The 23,127-nt window shown below is 48.7% G+C and overlaps 1 protein-coding gene across 2 annotated transcripts in view; it reads right to left on the bottom strand.

Annotated features, from left to right (window-relative positions):
- Positions 1–66: 66 nt before the first annotated feature.
- Positions 67–23,127, bottom strand: part of LOC105562598 (midnolin-A) — a 43,565-nt gene continuing 20,504 nt past the window's right edge. Inside the window, exons 3-6 of one of the 2 annotated variants that reach the window (XM_012013572.1) lie at positions 16,424–16,511; positions 4,577–5,761; positions 3,374–3,710; positions 67–3,184 (exon numbers count right to left, since the gene is read on the bottom strand). In XM_012013572.1, the coding sequence (XP_011868962.1) occupies positions 2,916–3,184; positions 3,374–3,710; positions 4,577–5,761; positions 16,424–16,511 (1,879 nt within the window). In that variant the 3' untranslated portion in view covers positions 67–2,915. Of the gene's footprint in view, positions 3,185–3,373; positions 3,711–4,576; positions 5,762–16,423; positions 17,105–23,127 lie in introns of those variants that run through there. The other variant, XM_012013571.1, reaches the window with a different exon arrangement.

Here is a 23,127-nt window from a genome sequence, read left to right as displayed (position 1 = left end):
CACACGTAACGTACCAGAACACCTCACGCACGCAAACGAGAGTAGCAAAATAAACTTGTCCTTAGCTTAGCAAGCAATCTTATTTATTTTGGTACTCGATAAAGGTTTCGATAGTCGTATATTACAATATTGAGCCAGTTTTGCAAAAATTGTAATAGCGGTATACTAATGATATATAATAATGTAATAATGGTAATAATATTTTCTTCTTCCTAAAGTAAACCTAAACGCAATGTATTCTATTAGTAGTATGTGACACTGTATTATCTGTAGTACCTAATTAACTTAAAGTTAAATCGTGGGGCCGTAGCACGCCATGTAATACGATCACGCAACTTTTCATCCTATAGTACCGTCTTACACGCCTTCTTCGAGCATGTGGATCCAATTCCCTCGTCTCGAATCCATCGAAGAATAATATAATAATGTAATCCTGACGAAGGGTAACCAGGCGTCGAGATATGATTTATCAGCGATTAAAAAAGACAGCATATTTCATCGTGTCATATACTCCGCAAGAATTGGTATGAACATTGCTATTTCCAACTCGACTCAACTCGCTTTACACCTCACTTAGAGAGACACATGGTTTCCCACATTCTCGGATTCCTCTATAAATTACATACAACGTAAAAAATAATCTTTCATTCCCCCCTTGTCTTCATTTTTCTTTTGCTATTTTTCCCGTTAGCTGATAAACGCGATTAAGCTGGGATGATGTATCCACGACCGAAGGTTTGTACGACTACACGAATCTGGAACATTGACTGAACAAATATTAATTAGGTATCGAAGAAGGAACGCAAACGCAGGGAAGATACTGAATAAAACGATATTTTTTGCGTTTCGTCCAATTTCCAGGCAGAGATTGGAAGGACAATTGGATGAGAAACGCAGTCAAGCTTTCGTGTTGTTCACTTTACTCTCATTTAAATCTTACTCTCGCATTGTTACTTTACATTGCCTACGCGAGTAAAGTGTACAACACGTAGATCGACGTACAAACATTGCCCGCACACAAAACCACCGAAGGGTCAAATGGAAATGTCCCGACGTACATTAACCGCGTATGCGTCAGTGCGATTTTAATCCGAAGAAGACGTTGGAAAGTGCACTTGCTACTTATAAAAGAAAAAAAATCACGGTGATTTAGATCAATCGGTCCGCGAGGGACGCAAAGTACAAATTTGCACAGATTCCGTTACGCGCGAGTTACCGTGGCGTTTCTTCTCTCTACTTCTTACATCAAGGGCGACAACGACTCCGCATCGAGACGCCACGCTTCTCTCGCATCGCGATCCGTACGGCGCGATCGAGCTTTCTCATTCGCATTTACGTATAAGATACTTCGAGTGCCCGATAGCGAGAGAACAAGTCAGGAGAGCGTAACAAACGCACACGGATAAAACTATGACGATCCTGCTCGTCTCTTCTTCTATTTTTTAACGCGTGTGGCGTGTTTATCGGCGAGTTTTACTTCTAGCAGGAAGTTCCTTAATAGGATTCCTTAATAGGAGCCTTAATAAGAGCTCTTGCTCTCTATTTTTCTCTCTTTCTTTCTTTCATTCTCTCTCTCTCTCTCTCTCTCTCTCTCTCTCCCCCCCTTTCAGAACAATTCATCGACTTCTCGCGCGATGTCGATGTGTAGATACGTAAAACCGTCACACTGATTCATTCGCCGAGCGTAATTATTGTCAACTACGATCAAGTCCTGAGTCCGGCCAAACACTGCGAGATCACCGTTTTGTTAACGTTCGGAAACGATAGCCGTAAGATACCCAGTATTTCGTTATACTAAATACACATAATGGTAATTATATATGTGTAATATACATTTTTATTATAGCAGTAACGCTATATATTGCCCAATATATAGTTTTAACGCCATGCACGATCATTTTCATAGACGCCCAAATGCCCCGATGCGCTTCATGTGTCATCCGCGTCACGGGAAACGTTCGTGTGACCATCGCGACGCGTTGTCATTGTGCATTGATGACAGTAATAAGCATACGCGATTAAGTTGGAATGATGTGTACGTGAATGAAGATGAATTGCAAGTGGTTTTTTGTGGGACGACCGCAAATTAATGCGTGACGCATGCGATGCGTGTTGCATCGCAGAGAGAATTCCGTTCTAAAAGAATTTAAACGAGGGTGACGAGAAAGGAGACTCCCGATCCTAAGAAACAGGGGGACATAAAAAAAAAGAGAGAAAGGAACGCTTAAGGAGTGATTCCGAGCGCTGTACGCAAGGAAGGGAGGATCGATTGGAGTTCATCTTCCGATACGTCAGCCAGTGAATCCTCGCGAGTTACGTCTATTTGCATAAGGTAACGCGAATCGGAGAAAGCGAGACACTTGCATCATACGGAGAGAAACTCAGCGGGTCCGCGGTAATGATCGCGTACGGGGTATCAACAGAAAAACAGGTGTCAAGTAAAAACGTTTAGAACGTTTGCAGCGTTTGGTTTGCGCGGAACGAGTGTTGTGCGATGCGGATGTAAGCGCGTGATAGGACACGTTCGACCCTGCATTCTCTTCCTTCGGAATAAATCAGTGCGATAGGTAGAAACCACCGACATGTAGAATGGACTGATCGTTGCGCGCAACGAACCGACATACGCTATAGAGAGAGAAACAGAGTAGGCATATCTCTCCGTCTCTCTTACCAGTATCTCATTGGTAGTTGTTGGTAGTGGAACGACAAAAAAAGATCAATGAGATGCTAACAAGAGAGACAAATATACGTCTGGTGTTTCTCTCTTTCTCTATAGCGTGTGCCGGCTCCTCGCGCGCAACACTTAGCCCGTTTCATATGTCGATGGTAGAAACGCGAACAACAATCATACCCTATGTGTACGCATATAGAGGATACTACTGTGTGCCGTGAATTGACTGTTAGTGACGTGGTATTTAAGCTACGACCGGCTCGGGGCTGCACGGCTGAAGCTCCGGCTCGTTCTGCGGCTCCGCACTGTTAGCGGTGGCGGTGGTGCCCGAGGTCGCGGTCGACGTGTTCGGCTCGTGGTTCGGGTCGGCGGGAGTCATCGCAGCCCACTGCGTAGTGTACGGCGCCGCTCGCGCCTGTCGCCTGGCTTTTCTCTTAGCGCGACGTTGCTCCATGACTAAACGCAACCGGCGCATCTTGCCCTTCGTCGCCTCGTTCTCCTTCGACAGTTCCTCTGCATTCCAAACACACACCACGCAACGTATTAGTATTAATGGGAGATTAATGGTGTCTCTTAAAAAGTTACACATCAAAAGATCTAATAATTATGACGTATCAATTATAAGATATTAATCCTGAGCTTTTCTCTCGGTCTTATTTTACTTAAAAAATATTATTCGATATAAAATCCATAAATGCACACCGCTGGAGTAGCCTGGTGTGGAATCATGGCAGCCGGCCGACGTAGCGGATCCACTCGCGGCGGCTGCGGTGCCCGCCGAAGATGCGGACATCAAGGATTGCTGGCGTGTATGCGAATGCCTGTGATGATGATGCCTGTAGTGGCCTGCGGATGCGGCCGGCGTCGCGCAGAGCAAGTCATTCAGGATGTGAATGATGGTGCTAATGTCCCGCTTCGGCCGACCGTGTCTGTCCTGGAGGGCTGGGTTCAGCGTGCCGCTGAACGTGCCGGAATACACGCCCTTGCCGTGATGATGCATACTCTCTATTATCGCTCCTTGCCTGCGTCTCGCGTTCTCCTAAATTTAAAGAGACTCGTAAGATTCTGCGCTGCATTCATAGCCATGTGTCCTTAATTGTTTTCCTACATGTGTAGGACGATTCACGAAGCATTTTTATAATAGTGTAAACTAAAAAAAAAGATAAATGCTTTAGAAATACATCTTCTGATAGCAAGCACGCTATTTGGCTCCTATATATTTCTACCTTCTCTTTTTTCCTCCTTCTACTACATTTTTTAAGTCATTGTTGAAATTTCAAAATTTTTTGAACTTATATGTTATGCTACTATGGTAGGAAATTGGAATGTTATGGAAAGATCCGAATTCAAAATTTCTTTCTTCAAGCTTATGAACGTGAATTAAATTATAATATTAAGTTTATACACATGAAATGATATAGTTCCAAGACAAAATAGAAATTGTACACGCTGATGTAATGTTAAACTTGGAATAATTTTTTGAAAAGTGCAATATGGCATTAGTATTAATGTATAATGGAGAATGTACATTTCACTTTGCATAGAACAGTAGAATTTAAATGTGTCCTTAACATTAATAATATAACATAACGCTGAGTACATAATACATAAATATGACAATTTTAAGGACCTGAGAGTATATGAGTGAGAGAATTAGTTTTTGTAAATTCTTGTCTACGGTCGAGAAATAGATGCGACATCAATCAGCGGAGAATCCCGCTTCGCTGAGACAGACAGTCCAATTTGTAAAAAGACCGTGAAGAGATCGTGACAGACAATTCAATTCGCGACTAGACCGGATACGATCACGGCACACCTCTTAGGACCTTAATCGACGTGCAATCACGAATATGAATCACGAATAATGATACACAGGGGGGAACTGGCTTCGGTAACAATGTATACCTCTGCGAGGTCGACCCGCGAGGTGAGTACCTCAGAGGAGAGCTGCTTCAGCTTCTGGGTGAGGTTCCGAGACGCCTCGGCGAGCGCCCGGGTGTCGAGGGTAGCGGGCTTGGGCGGCGACTGCTCCAGCATCAGCGACGAGGCGCACGTTGGGCTCTGCGGATTCGACTCCTCGTGCTGACTCCTCGTGGCGTCCGCGCCACTGGCGGTAACTGACGCCGACGACGAGGGCTGGCCGTGATGGTGGTGGCCGCTGCAGAGCTTCTTCCTGGGTAGCGTCGCGTCGTAGGACACCGGCTCCAAGGCAGACTGCTCCTGAATCGGGGACGAACCCGAACTGAAGGAAGAGGGAGAGGAGGAGGAGGAGGAGGAGGAGGAAAGGCTGGGCAAGCTGGGTTTGTTTCTCGAATGGTGATGATGATGGTGGTGGTGGTGGTGGTGATGGTGGCCATGGTGATGACCGTGATGGTGGCCGTGATGATGATGGTGGTGGTGATAGAGCGGGCAGGGCTGACACGCGCTAGAAGAATTGCCGTTCGTAGGTGGAACGCCGTGCGAATTGCCACGTGTGGACTGGCCCGAGTTGTTGCTGCTGGACGACGAGGATGAGTGCACCGGGCTAATTGGCGCCGCCGCGACGGACGAGGAGGACGCCGTGACCCGGCTGGAGCACACCGGGCTGGTGGTCGTGGTGGTAATGCTGGCGGTGGGTAGGCTGCTGTTGCTGCTGCTACTGTAGCTGGTAGCTGCGTGTAGGGCGCTGGTGAGGCTGCTAATTAGATGCGACGTTCTGCCAGCCGGTGTCCCGGCGGCGCTCTGCGGCTTGGCGATGTTTCCCGGTGATCTGGCCGTCAGGCATCTTCTGGCCTGCAACGACGAGTGACCACCAGGCAAATTGGACATGCTCGTGGCATTACCGCCATTAGACAAGCTGGCGACGTTGTTGCTGCTGCTGCTGTTGCTGCTATTGCTATGATGATTGTGGCCGTTACTGCTGGCGGAGCTAGCTTGAGTGGCGGTCGGCGATGCCGGGGTTACGGTGGACAACTGCAGCTGGATCAACATCATGTGGTCGCCCAGTCGCATCGTCAGATTAAGCGGCGCCTTGCCGGACAAGAAGTCATTCACCTGTGAATCATTGAGACTCTCCAAGGCCTGCATTACGCTCTGCTCCGGTCGTTGCGCCTGAAACAATGGTAGAGGATCGTTATTTCAGAAATGATAACGGGGTTCGGCTGCGTATTTCATGTCGCTATCGAGAGACGTGCGATTAACGCGAGAACCGCTCGCTCGCCTCTTAGAGATAAAACAATGCGACGCAGCGCGATACACGAGCAGTAACAGTGACGTGCTGATTATACCGCATTCTTCATTAGCGTCATTATTAATGTAACTAATTATACACACACACACACACGAGTTGGATATTATAGAATAACAGTGTGTTGTAAGAATTGTTACATTGTAAAATAATGCACTATGTCGTCGTAGTGTCGCTCTTTCGTGCAAATTTACTTTAGACATGTCGCATCGTCTACATTTAAATTTAAATTAAATGTATCGTAAGAAATTGTCATGGCGATCTAAGACGCGTGGAAAGAGAAACACCGAGTACAATGTCATTTCGAGAGACTCATAGCCGAAGTGTTTATTATTTGTCGCGCAGTTTCGCATTTCGGTCGTAACTAACTCGATCATAATAATAACGAAGATGTTGATTACGCTATCTATTATTAGTAACGTCAGCTTTAAAACTTTTGCGTTCAATATCGACAATTTCTGATCCGCGCTTATCGATAAAGAGCAACATTTAATTAAGCAAAAATTGTGACATGAAATTACGTTACGATAACAAGTCTCTAAAGATAAGCACAATCTTCACTTAATTAGTTCTCGCGTCGTTTTAATAATTTACTAATGGCAGTTTGTTTTTCTACTTGCGCTTTATTCGTCCGCAATTAGCTTAGCAATTACTTCAGCTTTAATTCCCGGTGTTTCAAGAGCGTCGCTCGCGAAACAAAACGTTTGACCCCGGACATTTTGGGTACGTTCGCGGTGCTCGCTATTAACGCTGAGAATGCCGTCAGTCTTTCTGTTGACGCATAATGAGCAACGAGAATGGAATGACGTTTTCAGCGCTAAATAGTGCTGATAGCGGGCTCCCCGAGCGCACCTTTTCACGGAACGCGACGCCCCGCGGTTTTTCTTCTTTGTTTTTTTCGCGATGGAATTGCGATTACGTCGGCGTTTAGAGACACTCCAGGCAGAGATTAGCCAGTTCACCTGAGTCCGCCATATTTCCTCCAAACCGAAAGCACGTCATTTCTATGCCGCGCACAGTACGAGGGTGTTCCGGATGTGTTTGGACGGTCAAGCAGTTGACACTGTCATCAAAATTGATGTAATTTTGAAGAAAGGATGCAAGAAAGTGTCGCGGCGTGTAATACCTTGTATAAATTCATGGCAAAAGCCACGCAAATTTTTGTAATTTTCATGAATAAAAGCTTTAATTGAGTTTATTGTATGTAGCGTACTTCCGGTTTCGAGGAAATCTGGCGGAGCCAATGAGAAAGAGGACCTACTTTGGCCAATCTCTGCCCCAGAGTATCCTCTATCGGCGTTCTCTTCCGAGCGCTATCGACGCAAGATGAGACCCCGCGCGAATCGATGAGGCCGCGGTGCGAGATAGAAAGCGCGAGAAGACCTGCAGAAGAGAGGAAACCTCGCGGAACCGAGGCTCAGACCCTCGACGAGCACAGTTAGGCATCCCTCACGCACACCTAACGGACTTCCTTTCGCCGGACGCGGTCATCGCCGGATTCGGTAATTCGATTCGCGGACTCGTTCCAAGGAAAGTCCCCGACACTTCGCGGGAATCGCGCCCGGTCGTGCCGCCGAGTCCGCCGTTCCTTTCAAGAGACTTTTCTCTCGCAGCTTCGGCAAAAGACCAAGAAGACAAACGCAAACGATCTCGCACACACGATAAAATTTGTACATGTAGATGTCGGAAGTATATAGAAAAATATTTGCCTGACTTTTTACCAAACTCAGAGTGAATTTTGTCGAAGACCACTTTTACGTATTTTTAATTTTGTCGGTTAAATGTCTTGGGATAATTAAATGCTACGTTGAAATTGCGTTTAACAAAGTCTACTTCAAGTTGAACGAGTCACGAGCTGTTTGCGCGGTTTGCCCGAGTAAATTCGCGGAAAGGTATAGATTTTTAATCGACTCGATAGAGAACCTTCCGCGTAGCCGCGTTACTCTCTTACTATTTCATAAATTCTCCTTTCGTCTCTGGATCGTTGACGTAATCTCAGGACCAGCTTCCCCAAAGAGAATCTCAAAACTCTGAGTCCTAGGACACGTTTGACGCAACAGTGTCAAGAATTTCGGGAAGAATTTTCAGCAGGACGAACCCTAGCAGGAACAGTGCATTGACCAAACATTGGTTAAACATTGGCCCAAGGCCCAATATTTGGTTGTATTGGGCCAATGTTGAGAACGCACTGTGCTACTAGGGAAGGCTTTTCCCTCGTGATCGATCGCGATCGGGGCTCGACGGGCAAACATGCAACGTACACGGGAGAATTTTTTCTTAAAATTTACCACATAATCGTGGGACAACGTGGCATTTCGAAGAATTTTATCCGAGTTTTCTGAAACTTTGCCATACATTTTACTAGCAATTGTATCCGACGTACATTTTACTGGTGATGAAAATTTGCAAAAACTCTCATAAAGGTCGCGTTGTCCCACGATTGTATGATTTTCAGGGTAAATTTGAAGAGAAAATTCTCTCCGTGTAAAAGTGCCGCGTGCAAGAATGCCGACCTTCACGCGTGCCTGCGTATCGCGTTCTTAGGGCCAGTTTCACAAACGTCGGTTAACTGCTAACCGAAGGTTAACTGATCCTCTGTCTCTTCTTAGAGAACAAGATAGAAAAAGATAGAGCGTTGACTGAACTCTGGTTAACAGTTAACCAACGTTTGTGAAACTGGCCCTTAGTGATCTGCACAGCTTTAAACGAGCGATCGAGTGTCCGTTCAAGCATCTGGACAAATAAAACGCGCGCTATCGCCGGCCACAATGTGCCTGAACGGCGAACTATCTCGGGACCTAGTATCGGGAATCTGCCCCTCCGCGTCGATACCCGTAGGTCGCGATCGGTGGACAGCGGCGCGGAAGAGAGTCGCAGATGTTAAATTTACTCGCCGTATGCCGTCGCGTGCGACGCTATAAATTATTAATCTAGCCGACGCTAAATATAAGAAATCGACCCCGCCGCTCGCACGCGCGCGATCGTCGCACTCGATGTTGCAACGGCTGCGGCGAAAACGGCCGCCGCTCGCAGCTATCACAGGCCGATGCGCTCGCTCCACGTGTCGCATTAAATTCTATTCACGGCTAAAGGACGAGATACCGGTATCGGTCGTTCGCGGTGCCAAAGCAAAACAGGAAATACAGCGTGTTTGTTTCGTTGTGTGTGTAAGCGAGGCGACCCAACCGACACGTCTTTAAACGTTCGCTGTAAAACCGTGGATTCCTCCCGCAAATTCATTTCTCCCGGAAATCAAAACCGTCGCACCGAAACCTCTCGCTCTGTATAAAAACACGTTGCACCAAGAAAATTTTTATTCAATTTATATCTTGTAAATAGAGGAAAGCCCACCATTACGAGATATAGGCTCTTAAGAGATCCCTCATCGTTCTTTTTTACCGACGCAGTCAGCTAGGTTTTGCGCTTGTAATTCTTTTTATTCGCTTTTAACCCTCGGTCACTCTTAAATAGTACATATAATCAGGGTTGGGAAGGTTACTTTATAAAAGTATCTAGTTACAGGTTTTTTCGCTAAAAATGTAACTAGTTACAGTTACAGTTACTCAAAAAGTAACGAATCGTTACTTTCTTGCAATGAAAATAAAAGCATCAAATCTGCGTTTGAATTATTAAGTGTCGATAAAAGCGTTTATGCGCAAATGCAAGGCCTAATGCGATCTGTGGAGGTTTAAAAAACATAAAACGTAACTATTAATGTAACTATTAAAGTAGTTACTAGTTATCGAAAAAATGTAACTGAGTTAAGTTACAGTTACAGATGGAGAGAAAGTAACGAAGTTAAGTTCGAGTTAACAAAAAAAAAGTAACTGTAACTTCGTTACAAGTAACGAGTTACTTCCCACTCCCGTTATAAAAATATATATAATAAAATATATATTTTCCCGTGGAGGCAACCCTGCATATAATATGCAACTCATATAATTACACATTACGTTTGTATATCATTTTACATCGCGAACTTTCTCGGCGAATGTTTTATTCGGCTAAGTGACGGGTCTCGGAAGAGGCTCAAAGATTTCGCCGGAGTTGACTGATCGACGAACTGTCCTCCCAGTTTTAAGATCTTTCTCTCCCCAGGAAAACAAAATCGTGCACATTTATGTACGTCCTTGTGAATTAGGCTGCGCAAAGTCGTCTTCAGCCGCGAAACCGGGCGCTCTTTCGCTCGCTCGTGAACGGAGCCTGAGTGTCCCAAGCCCGATCTCGTCGCTCGGTGAAACGTTCTTGCAAAACGATTAACCAATCGGGCCCGCTCCCGGCACCCAATCTCGCCCGAGTCTCCCACAGCGAACTTCCTCGGCGCGGCAACGATCGATCGGACCGGGACTCGTGAATCGCGATGGACCGTTTAAGGATATTGCGAACTCGCTCTTTAAAACTAGCCGCGAGAAAACGAAACGTCGTGAAACGGAGCTGACTGCCCCCCCCCCCCAATTGTCGAAATCAGTTTTTCCGCAGCTCCTGGAAAAAACTGTTAAGCCGTTGAACGCGATTCGCCGAGTGCGGGGACTTTTGCACGAGGGGGTCCCTACGCGTTCCGCCACTCGGAACTTCTCGAAAGCTGATGCTGACTAAACTAAACGAGCGAAAGCGATAATAAAAGCGATACGGGTCAAGAGTAGATTGAACGCTGACGTGGTCGATCGCGTAACTTGGCGATGAACTTGTTCGCTTTCCGCCGTTCTGGATTAAACGAAATTGGACGTGAAGAACCGCGGGAGATACAGATCTCGGGGGGAAAAATCGCGTCTCGTCGTAACGCGACTCTCGCGCGGAGAGATACGTCGCTTCATCAAATTTCAGGCGTTTCTCTTTGTTGCATGAAAAAGCAAATTGCACAAATATATGTGCGATAACTGAATTTCATATCGAACACTTTCACGCGGAGATAGTTACGCTTTCCTTTCGCGAGTGGGAAGGGAAAAAAATCGGCTCGACTCACACGTCGGCCCACGCGCGTCCCTTAATTCATTTCGCTCGAAATTCCAGAAATGAAAGGGAAAAACTCGGGGGGCGGCGCGGCAACAAACGCGATGATAATCCGTCTATAACTCCATGCAATTATGCCGACGGTTAATAGCGGCCGTTAGCCGCTGCGTTTCCGACGGAAATAGCCGACGCACCGATTGGCTTGCCGTCATCTTCGGCCGCGAAATCAATTTACCGTAAAGTGGGTGTGTATCGTATACGCCTTAACGCGATAATCTCGTTTGCCGTTTAAGCCAAAACGCCGGAAATCCAGAGGCTGGATAAAGCTGTTAGGCGAGCGATAGACGTACGGCGACTACGACGAGTAGGAGACGGAAGGCTAGTTTTAAGGAAAGATAGCGTTTAGGAGACTATCGTCTTTAATACTAGAATTACAGACGATCAATTTCCATTATTTGTTTCCCCATTTTCTCATGCTATTATGTTATTCGGCGCACTTGTGTCTTTGAAAAGGGGAATAACAACTTGCTCTTTGCGTCTAGAAACATTCCATTTTACAGTCAATGAACACGTTTCAAAAATTTGTGCGAGTTGATAAACTGTACACCCTCAGAAAGGATTTCCGTTACCGAGACAAAGAATATTCCTGACGCATTTTTATTTCTCACAACCTCATTTAATTAAAATACTCCTTTCTCTATAACAAATATGATTGGCGCTACATCGATCCTATTTTACGATACATTCAAGTGTAATAGCATTGGATCCGGAAATTTTTTTCTGTGGGTGTCTATTGTACATTGCACAATCGTGCATCGCCGACACATTTTTCAAGCGTATCGATTCGCCTGCATAAAATAGAATGCTTCTCGTTGCGGAAAGCATATTGTAGATTAGACTTAAAGGGGGAGGTAAAGTGATCAATTTACGTGTTGCAACAAAGATCATAGAAAATCTGGGAAGACGCACCGTAAATTTCAGTGACTAGAAAAAGCGAGTTCAACTACTTCAGCTGTAATCAGATACTTGAAAAGGAATTTATACATGTTTCAAAAGATATGAAACACTAGATCGGCAATAAAAATAAGATTGACTCACGGCAGATAATCTGCGCTGGAGAAAAGTCTAGTTAAGCAAAGTCCTTGTCTTATCACAGAAAAGAATGTTCTTATAGTTTTATCATTCTCGTGATTACCTATATCGGTTTCAACGATTAGTGGGTTCGTGTTTAATGCCCCGAGTGTTTCTTTAAAAAAGAAATACAGGGGCGTTGAAGGTACATGTGACTTCCGGCGCGTTTTCTCTCTCTCTCTTTCTCTCTTTCTCGCGGTCGCCGTCGGAAATTCGTACGGAAAAGCGTCCTGGAACATCGGGAGCGAACGCGCGCGCATTGTAAAATAAAACACTGGCGAAACGCAGCGCGTGAATTAACGAGACTGACGGTATGCGATAACGCGCGGTGGAGAACACGAAAGATCGCGTCTCTAATCGCGGGCCCGCCGTGAGAACTTTCACCGGAATATGGGCGGACGATTCGACAAACGTAATTCAGAGGGTCGAGGCCAACACCTCGACGGCGGCTGGGAAATGCCACGAGTGAAAAGAAAGGGAAAAAAAAAGAAGAAGAAATTACACCGAGTCGCGACCGGTCCGGCAGCACGAAAATTAATCCGACTCCGGCAAGAAGATGGATTCTGCCATTTTGCCAGCGTCTAACGGTGATTTCGCGAGAGCCAAGCGAGAGCTGGTCGCCGGACGAAGTCCGAAAAGCCGACCGGGCTCTCTCTCTCTCTCGCTCTCTCTCGGCGGGTCGTCGGGCGAGCGCTCGGACGAGGAAAAAAGGAAGGCGCGGAGATAAATCGCGCTACGAAACGCTGCTCTTCGATCGCGAGGCGCTCGCTCTCGCAGCCGAGCTGTGTGAACCCGGCCCGTAGGTCTCGCCTCGCTCCCCTGCCCCGTAGAACCACCCACGAGTGATATCTACAGGGTGTACCGAACAGCAGTGGGGCTACGAGAGCTGCTCGCAGACGCCCGCGGAGGGCCGTCGAGCCCTTCCCCCTCGACCAGCGGCGTCGGGATCGAGTCCGACGTTGATCCCGGAGAGGCACGGATTCCCGTTTCCCCGGCAGCGGATGCATTTTCGCGAATACTTGTAACAGACGGTATTAGATTTAGCTAGAGGGGTGCGATCTTTGAAAGAAGAAAAAAGAAAAGGACGCCTATACACGCCCCAGCCAGAAACGCACGCCGAAAATAATAATTCCATCCGCCGAAAGAGCGTTTAGCTCTCGTGATCACCGACAGGACACACAAGTCCCACTTACACCTCTCGCCTCTCTCGGTTCCTCGGGGTATTAGTGTCCCGTTTGAAAAAAAGAGAGAAAAAATAAATAAACCACCCAATAAAACCAAAAGTGATTCGGTCGTGAAAGGGTCAACGGGGGTATCGAGCGATCTAATTCCCGGCGAATATTCACGAGTACAACCGTCGCGCGTAGCGTACAGGAAATAATTACGGAACGCACCGAGACGTGTCTTTTTTTCCGCGACGCCCTGTAGGCCCGATCGCGGCTAGAGACGGGGAGGGCTGAAGGCGAGGGCGCGCAGGAGAGAGAGAGAGAGAGAGAAAGAGAGAGAGAAAGGGAGACGCGCACGCAACGCATACAGGCAACACCGCTGGCACGTAGGGACCGAGGCCGGCACACAGAGGCCGACTTTAAAATTGACTGCGGGTGACCGAGAGAGCCCAGGCCGTGCCGAGCGGAGCCGAGCGGGGCGGACCCCTTGACAGCTATGCGAACGAGTCTCGGTCGCGCGATAAGAAACCCGGGGAGCGCGCGCGCGCGCTGTTGCTAGCCCGGCTCGGAGTCAATTTCAGACCCGGGAGGAAAGAGAGAAAGGCCTCCGTTCGGCTCCCCCACCCCTGACGCTTACAACCCTTTAACCCCCCGGAAAGGCTTAGGAGCGCCCGCAGCTGAGAGATCGCTTCGCGAGGGCCGGAGTCCGGGGGAGCCCACGGCCGTCGGGGAAATTTGCAGACGCGGAAGCGACAGGCGAATTATCTCCGCAGCATCGTTCTGTCCCGCGTTCTATTCCGCGACGCCTGCCTTTCCGTCCGGTCCCACCTCGCGCTCTGATTATCTTGTTTCTTTTTTTTTTTATTATTAGGTAAGCATCGCGGAGCAACAGCAGCCTCGCTTTACCTCTCGCGTGTGCATTTCGTTCTGTTCATGTTCCTCGTGATTATCCGACTTATCGTGAACCGATCTCGCGTACGCACGCAATGACGTTGCATTATTCTCAGAAACGAGCAGATAACTCCGAATAATCGACAGTCGACGGCGTCGCCCCGCGAGGCTCCTCGGGAGGTGAAGTCACACCTTCCTCGCGTACGGCCCGAGGTAGCCCTCGTGCGTTGGGTCTGGGCTTCGTTTCGTTCTGTCCGACCGTACAATATCCTCCGCGGTTCTTAAGCGGAAACGCACAACGAGAGGGGAGAGTCGTTTCCGTGACGTTGCTACACCTCGTTTCCCAAAGGCTGGGTGTTTCCGCGCGCGGAAACAGCACCTGTGTGTGTCGCATTTGCGACCGGGGCTGAGCCGAAGAGTCACGTCACGTTACATTACGCTACTTCGGCCGAACCTTACGAAACATTACGTCGCTCCCCGTTTCCCTCCCTCCCCCCCTCTCTCCCAAGTCATGTGGCCGGGGCGTCGTATGTTTACGCGCTCCGATTTCTGTAACAGATCGTTCCGCGGCCAGATGTCCCGCGCGACCGGCGAGTCCCAAGGTTGAAACTTGTGCCCGAGAAGAGTTCGTACACTGAAAAAAATTTCTGGTTGAATATGGACGAATCAGAGAATTCCTTTAGGATTTACCAGAATTTCTGTAGGATTACATGGAATTCTGGTAAATCCTAAAGGAATTCTGGTAAATCCTAAAGGAATTATCTGATTCGTCCATATTCAACCAGAAAGTTTTTTCAGTGTACAATTACGGTATTAATTGAAATTAATTTAAACGGCGCGAGAATTCGCGTATTAAAATTGCTCGGCCGTCTACATCTTGCTTGGGCCTCGCGCTTCCCGTTTAATTTAAATCAACTTATGTTAATCGCATCGATGCGAATCTAATTACATAACACCGTAAGTGACGGTGTACAATTACACGTGTGAAGCGCCAAGATGTTTCCGCATGAGCTCGGCACACTTTACAAATTGTAAATTATATTTGTACAAGTTACTCTTGTCTCAATATAGTCGGTCAATCTTTTTTAATTCAACAGAGAAGAATCAGAGTTATTGGCAAATTAATTAAAATTCGTATGGCTCGAATGTGACAAACACAAATTTGAAGGAATAAAGGACTAAGAGCCGCGACAGAGTGTTAGTGTCTAAATATTTCATTCCAAGATTATTGCGAAAAAAGAATTATTGATTTTATTTTGATATCGTCTTATTTTTATACTAAATGAGGTTGCGGCAAATATAAATGCGTCGAGAATATTTTTTGTCTCGGTAACAGAAATCCTTTCTGAGGGTGCACGCTCTGAAGCGAGAGAGAAACACAGTAGGATACGTCTGTCTCTCTCTCTCTAATGTAGTCGACGGTCAAAAGACGACCCTGCATTAGCGAGAGACGGACATAGCCTACTGCGTTTCCCTCTCTCTCCAGAGTCGTGCGCCGGCGTGTCGCGCATAACGCACAGTCCATTCTATTGTATATGCCCATGGTAGCGGTCTAGTAGTGTACAGAAGTCTGTGGCTACGACAGCGCGGAGCTACCGCTGACCAAGACTGAGACGAAAACGAGAAGTTTAAATGTATGTCGACGAGGATCGGGTCGGCCTCTTGGCACGCGTAGGGCCAAGGGACAAGGCGCACCGTCGGTCGCGACGGCAGGTCGGATCCGCCTGCTATCGGGGAATAAAGGTGTCGGGGACGATATGACCGAGAAACCAAGTGACCCGGCGAATACACGCGCGCGAACGCGCCGGAGAGTTAACGGCGTTTGTCCGCGCCTCCGTCGCGTACGCTCTCCTCGTTGCCCGAGTCACCGGCGTCCTCCGAGCGGGGAACCGTTCCAGGACGGGGGAGCCGGTGTGCCGCGCCGGGTGCGCGCAGAGAATCCGGGTTGCGATCGCGGACGCGAGCGGAAAAACCAGACGCGGCGTCGCGCGAACACCAGCTGGAGGCTCCGCTTGTCGGTGCCGAGACGGCAGATGGAGGCTTCGAGCCGGGGCCTCTGGAAGCCCGAGCCCGTTTCAGGCTGTCTATCGGCTAAATCTAATTCGCGGCAGAGCTCGAGAAACAAAGGCGGGGTCTTTATCGTATCTCCGCTCCGGCATATGTTTATATAACAGATATTGTACAATTCCGAGCGGTCGCACGAAACCTTCCTCCTGAATGCCAAAGAGGGGAAGGGGAGAATTTGCCGGACCATCCGGACCGGTGCGAGCCGGTGGTCTTCGCGGCGCGGCGGTGATAAAAATCGCGCCGATAACCACTCATTACCGCGCCGGAGCGCGCCGTTGGGTCGGCTCGATTAATACCCACGTGCGAGAGAGTTCAACTCACCAGCAATCCGGTTTCCACGCTCGGCAGCAGCGTCAGCCGACTGTCGTTCTGTAGGCCGTTTTCCGCGAGTGTACCTTCGCGCAGCTGCCTGAAACAAGAATATCGTGGACGGTTAGCATCCTCGTCGCTGCGCGATCGCCGTCGTCGGAGTAAAAGCGACCGGACGGCGTTTAAAGGCATCTAAAGATATGCACTGGGAAAAATGCTCCGATTGTATCAACAATCACGTGTCATCGCAAAGCTCCAGTCTCCTAAACGAGATGAGCATACACGGAAAAACATTCTGATTGCGTTAATTAGAAATCTGGTAGATTCAGCCAGTCAGAATTCCCTTAGGATTCACTAGACGCGTAGTGGAGTCTACCAAACGTTCCGGTTATGAAATACCTATCGTGACAACTAGAAATTCTGTTACAATCACGTGTGTGATAGAATGTACTTTGGTTAAACCAAACGGAATTTCTAGTTGTCACGATAGGTATTTCATAACCGGAACGTTTGATAAACTTCACTACGCGTCTAGTGAATCCTAAGGGAATTCTGACTGGCTGAATCTACCAGATTTCTAATTAACGCAATCAGAATTTTTTTCCGTGTATGCTCATGTTTAGGAGGCCGGAGCTTTGGCAAACTGAGGTAGTTTCTCCGAGAATCGTTAACAATTATATTTTAGTAATCAAACTTTTTAGTCGACATTATCCGGCTAGTGGATATTATCTCAGCCAGGTAATATTTCTCGCGATAAATTTTCAGTATTAAAAACACTAGCCGGTTAATGTCGACTAAAAAAGCTTGATTATTGCCATCTATTACCGGCAACTTTAAGAGATTTCTATGTTTGAAATTATATTTTGGAATTGGATCCTTAACCATATTCAACGATGCAGGAAGAAGACGTATGATAAGTTCTTAGTATACAATTATAGTTTCAAATACTGCATATTTTTCTATCAGTGTATATCTGAGAGAAACTTTCGCTATATCGGGCTGCAATGTAACGAAACCCGGGGATACGTTTCGTAAAATCGTCGCGGTTCCTTCGCGAGAGAGTTTCTGGCCGCATCTGCGAGCTGTTCTCGGAAGAGAGGCCTCTCGCGTGACGCCAATAGGAAGATACGCCGGTTAGAGATATCCCGCTCGAGCGGGTGTTAAACGAGAGCTGTCGCAGTTTGGCACTTCGGAAAGCGGCGCGACGGAAGAGAGCGATATACGACGGGGCCGCGCAAAGCCGTGGCGGGAAGGGCGTCGTGCAGTCGATGAAAAATACTTGTACGCAACAGTCGACGGAATTGGGTCGCGATCGCGTCGCCTCGGCATAAACATCCCCGGTCTATATACCGACTTTCCGCGGCTTTCCAACGTCCATTTCCACCAACGCAGATTAACTTTGGCCCCGGCTTAACTTACCTTCAATCGCTTTCTAGTTTTAAAAATTAGAAAAAGGTAACTTAAACCGGGCTTAAAGCTAATCTGGTAGCATAGTATGACTAGTAGGTGCACTCCGTCATGTGTTTTGTGTTGCGTCGATTCTTTCCGCGCATCCGACGTTGGTTTGGTCAAGCTAATGAGAGAAAAGCTGTATGCGTTGGCAGTGTAGCTTGACGAGTACCGCTGGATTGCTGACCAGAGCAATGGCGGAATACCATGGTCGTCAGGACCGCAAAGATCCAAGGGGCCGATAGACAGTGGCCCCACTAAGTTGTACCAAGGAAATGTGCACGGATAAATCGACGACGGATGTCGCCGCGACTCATCCGTTTCATTTCGAAGTCTCTCGGGAAGGCGCGGGGGCCGTTGGGGGGAACACGCGACTTTTGTTACGCGGGTATGGGAGGTTCGCGTCCTCTCGCGGGACCCCGGCTTTTGTCCGCTCCGTACGCGTGCGAGTCGCGTTGACTCTGAAACGGTACGGCTCGCAGGAAATGCCGGGGCGATGATGACTGAAAGAAGAAAGGCGAGAGCGAGAGAGAGAGAGGAGAGGAAGAGGAACGTTTTCTCCGCGGACATCGCGTCGCATATTTCTGACAATCAAAGTCCACCGCGACCCGGTTCGCACGCACGGCCACGCGCTATCGCGAGGCCGCTGATGCAACCGCTACCGCGGAGCGGAAATCGACCGAAATAAACACGCGCGCGTGTGAACGCGCGCGATAAAAAGCCCAGGCTGGAGCGGCGAGCGGAAGCACGGGGCCCCGGGCGCTATCGTTTCTATTTTTTTTTCTCCTACGGAGGGGCGAGGGCCAGCCGGCAAAATTGGTTAACCATTACGGTACGCGGAGAATGCGCGGGGCGAGACGCTGTAAAATCAACACGATTTTTATCTCTATCCGTCGCGTCGGATCGAACCGGAACTTTCTCACTCCGGCCCGCGTACGCCCGGCATTACGTAATTATTTAACGCTGCGAGATATATAATTAAGACAAAAATAATTATCTATCGTATATATGCATCGCGTTCAATTCGACGTAAATAGGCCAGCCGCAAATAACTTATTCCTCCCATATCTTTTTTTTTTCGTTTATTTCAGACCTACGCCACGTTTTCTTTCGGGGTTTTTTTTTATCCCGAGAAAAAGAAAGTTCCGCGAAACCGACGCGGTTAAAAATATTCTCACTATCGACTCGCCCGGCACCAACCCGGCGCGTCGTCTTTCGGGCACGTCTCGGGGTCCGCCGGGCGCGGGATTACGAGCGATAACGATAGCTTCCGGTATCGGTCCGATACCGCGATTATATAGCGCGGCCGTGTGACGCGCGCGCGCACGCGATAGGACAATAACGCGATACAAATCCACGGCCTCGGCCGGCATTGACGGTGCCGCGATAACGCGATCGTGATCGTGCCCGAGCTCGCGGTACGTAAGGGGGGAAAAAAGAGAGGAAAAAGCGCCCCCCCCCTCCCGATAAGAAAATGCCGACCTAGAAGATTAGACCGCACAACTCCCGGCGGCGTCGCCGGATATCGCCGGCCGTTTCCATCGGCGACCGTCGGTCGCGTCGCTCGTTGGACCTCGATCGAAGGAACGAGACCTTGCTACTCCGATTTACTTGATTCTAATCGGGCCGAGCGCCATTAAGATCGATCCTCGCGAGCCCGTGTGTAATAAATAATAATGGCCTTAATGCGGGCGCGTACTGCGGGTTTGCGAGTCGCTGCGAGGCGCCGGGAAATCAAAGAGGCCGAGGGAATTTAAATTTTCAACATCAGATTAGCTTTAATTAGGGGACGCTCGGTGGCGCATAATTGTCAAGCGAAAAATGCTCGATTATTAAAAGAGCGCACGTTAAAGTTCTTCCATCTCGAGGAAACGCCTTAAGCCCGTGTTGCACTACGTATATCGCGGATCGGATCGAGACTGCGGATCGCGGATCGCAATTCAACCAATCGGATCCGAGACTATCTCGTTTGATTGACCGAAACGCGATCCGCGATCCGCGATCCGTAATATGTAGTGTGACACGGGTTTTATCCGATTAACCTCGAGAGTCACCTCCGTCTCGAGGCAGTATTCGTGCACGGAGAGAATCTTCTCTTCAAATTTATCCCGAGAATCATGAGACCACACGCTTTTTCTTTTACCAGTAAAATGTATGTTGGAATCTCAAGAAACTCTCGTAAGATCCTTCAAAACACCATGCTGTTCCACCCCTATAAAGCTGGAGCCCCCACCATTGCCAATTGAAGTAAAAAAAATGTAGTGCTATTTATGTGCTAATTTGTTGCTCCAACCGTTTAGCAGGAAATAAATTTTGAAATAGGGTGGGCCCAGCTTCGCAGGGGTTGCTGTTCCACGATTTTCAAGGTAAATTTGGAGAGAAAATTCCCTCCGTGTGGCAATAACCGGCCGCCGTCGATTTTATTTTACCGATTTTGCCGAAAGAAAAAGTCGCCGCTCTACTTTCCGCGCGTAAGGAAACGCTCGCGACCCCAGAAGTGGGGCCGGGGGGGGCGCAAGACGGGAGCCGCGTTGCGGTGCCGCGGGTGTCCAACGTCGTCGCGACGAAGACGACGCGGAATGGCACCGTTCGGACACACTTGAGCCGCGGCGGGGGACGAGGGCGAGCGATGCCGGTGCCAGAACACGTCCCGTGCGTGCGTCGCGCACCCGCGGGTTATTGCACCCTCGGGCCATTCCTCGGGTGCCAAGAGCCCCAGGCCGTTATCTCTCGTTGGGTCCTTGACGAATGGCCGAATCCGCGCCGCGTCTCCCTCGTACCACTCGGCCCGCGGTCACCGGCCCGGGGAAAAAGGTTGGAGCGGCCGTGCGTCTTTCGTCTCTCGTCTCTTCGCCCACCGTCGCCCTGTCGCATCTCCGGAGCGGTCTCTCGCTCGTTTGTTCGCCGGCGACGAGTCTTGCGACGAGGCTGAAGCTTAACGGCTGCCGATGAACGCCGGGCTAATTAACGCGTGGTCGAAACGCACCTCGACCGTCGGAGCGCCGTCCGCCTGTATTTGCAGGCCGGAAGCGAAAGCGTTCCGTCGCGTCTTTCCTTAACGGAGAGAAAGAGAGACCCTTTCCGAAGTCTTTTCTAAACAAAAGTGATAAATGGCGAGTCGCACCACGAGCGTCGTTAACGGAAGTCGATTATCATCGTCCGATCGAGCGCTCTCGTCAGGCTGGTTCTACAATTAATAGACGCAGCAAGTCGCGAGAAATCGACCAATCGCAGCCAAATATGAGAGGAATAATCGACATTGGCCGATTTCTTGCGGCTTGCGACTTACTGCGTCTATTGTAGAACCTTAAGCTTATTCTGTAATGGACGCAAAACCCAAGACGCTAAAGCCGCAACGCAAGAAATCGGCCAACGACAGTCGACCGTTCTTCTCATATTTGACCGTGATTGGTCGATCTCTCGCGTTCTGCGAATATTGTAGGATAAGCCTCAGCTTCAGACCTTGGCAGAAAAGCGGAGGCCAATCAGCACTCGCGCTGGTAGTGAACAGCACACTCTGGCTGGCAGTGAGTAGAAACTGCTGACTACCAGCGACAGCTCTGATTGGTTCTGCTTTTCTGCCAAGGTGTGAGCCTCACGCGCTTCTGCATGCCGCGCGCTACAGACACCGAGAGATTTCACGGGAGGGTTACGCCCCCCCCCTCCCCCACACCCTCGGTTGCACTTGAGCAACGTGCAACCCGAGCACGTTGGGAGTCCTCAGACTCGGCCACTGTCGTTTTCCTTCGACGGCGAGCGGCCACGACGATTCCCAATTGCGAAACGCCGCGGCGATACCGGCACGTAGACTCGACGTACATACACGGTCGGCAAACGAGAGCCGAGGGGCGAGGAGGGGGCGGGAAAAAGGCGAAACTCCACGCGGCCTTGGCGAATATGCATCTTGCATCGATCACGAGATCGCACGGCAGATATCGACTCGGGTGTATCCGCGAAATGGGTGTTGCTCGGGACTGGCGGTTGTTTTTTCAACTCCCACTGCGTTTCCCGATAAATCGATGAATCTGATACTGCAATTAAAACAATGATCCTTGCGCGACACCTTCGCATTAATCGATCTAGCGCCTATCGTCTCTGCGTCTCGCTGTGTTAGGAAACCGAATGCCCGAAGGATACTCGAAAATACAGTATTTAACCCTTAGATGATTTTGTCTGAGAAGAAGCGAGAGTTCGTCGGGAACCAATGCTCCTGAAATTTTTATCAACTAAATCTCCCGCGCGCCCGTTTTCTGCGTCCAGCGTGAAATTGCATCGGAGATCGCTCGATTCCATCGACATTTCGACGAGATGTGAAAAGACTGAGTGACACCCGTCACCCACGCGGCTGCTTCGGAGTTAACAAAGTAAAAAAAAATCCGAAATGAAAGGATTAATAACAGCCGCGAATGTGGAATCGGTGTCGAAAGCGATGCCTGGCAGTTTCGGAATATCAGCGTTCAAGCTTATTATTGGCCGTCCGTTCGCTCCCTCCTTTGTACGCGAGAGCTGTGGCAATATTGCCGTTCGCGTCAGCGACTCGCAAATGTTAAGCGCGCGTCGCCGTTACTCGCGCGCGCGCGTGCGCGCACACGCACACACGCGGGATCGGAAGCGATGTGCGTCGATTAATGCGCGTTTAAAGCGATTGCGTAAACACGCCGAATATTCCCACGTCGGCATTTACGCGAGCGACGCGTGGCGCGCACCGCGCGAATAAATTTCGCGGTGGATTCTCGCGAGAGAGAGAGAGAGACGATTAACGGGGTCTAATCCGCGCGTTAATTGTGCAATTGATTGCGCGACGATTCAGGGACCGCGCGACCGTCTCGTCGAGCTGCTCGATAACAGAGACGACCGGATATCTCGAGACTACAACTGATAATTGTACTCGCATAGCGCTGAAATTGTGAAAAAAAATCCAATAATTGTCAGTCGTTGTACCGTATTAAATTTAAATGTTACATTCAATAAAATAAATTCAATTATCCTCAATGTAACGTACGATGTTATTTAATTATATTAAATATTACATTTTTTGATCTCCGTTTAAATGTAGAGGAAAGTCCCCCCATTATGTGTAAGATGAGCTTCTGATATTAGATAGCGGGGTGTCTGCTAAATTAATAGGCATCATCTGTTGGTTCCGTCAATTTATTGTCCTTGGAGTGAAATCTGTCTAGTGTGGGATTCATCGTTCGATGGTGTAATCATTGCGAAAAGAAGATTTGCAATTGAATTTGGATGTTGAAAACCTGCTACTAAGGCCT

The sequence above is a fragment of the Vollenhovia emeryi genome, unplaced genomic scaffold, assembly GCF_000949405.1.
Source record: "Vollenhovia emeryi isolate VEMERY1.0 unplaced genomic scaffold, V.emery_V1.0 DF939185.1, whole genome shotgun sequence".
In the NCBI taxonomy this organism is placed as follows: Eukaryota; Metazoa; Arthropoda; class Insecta; order Hymenoptera; family Formicidae; genus Vollenhovia; species Vollenhovia emeryi.
This window is presented reverse-complemented; position numbering and strand designations above follow the sequence as displayed.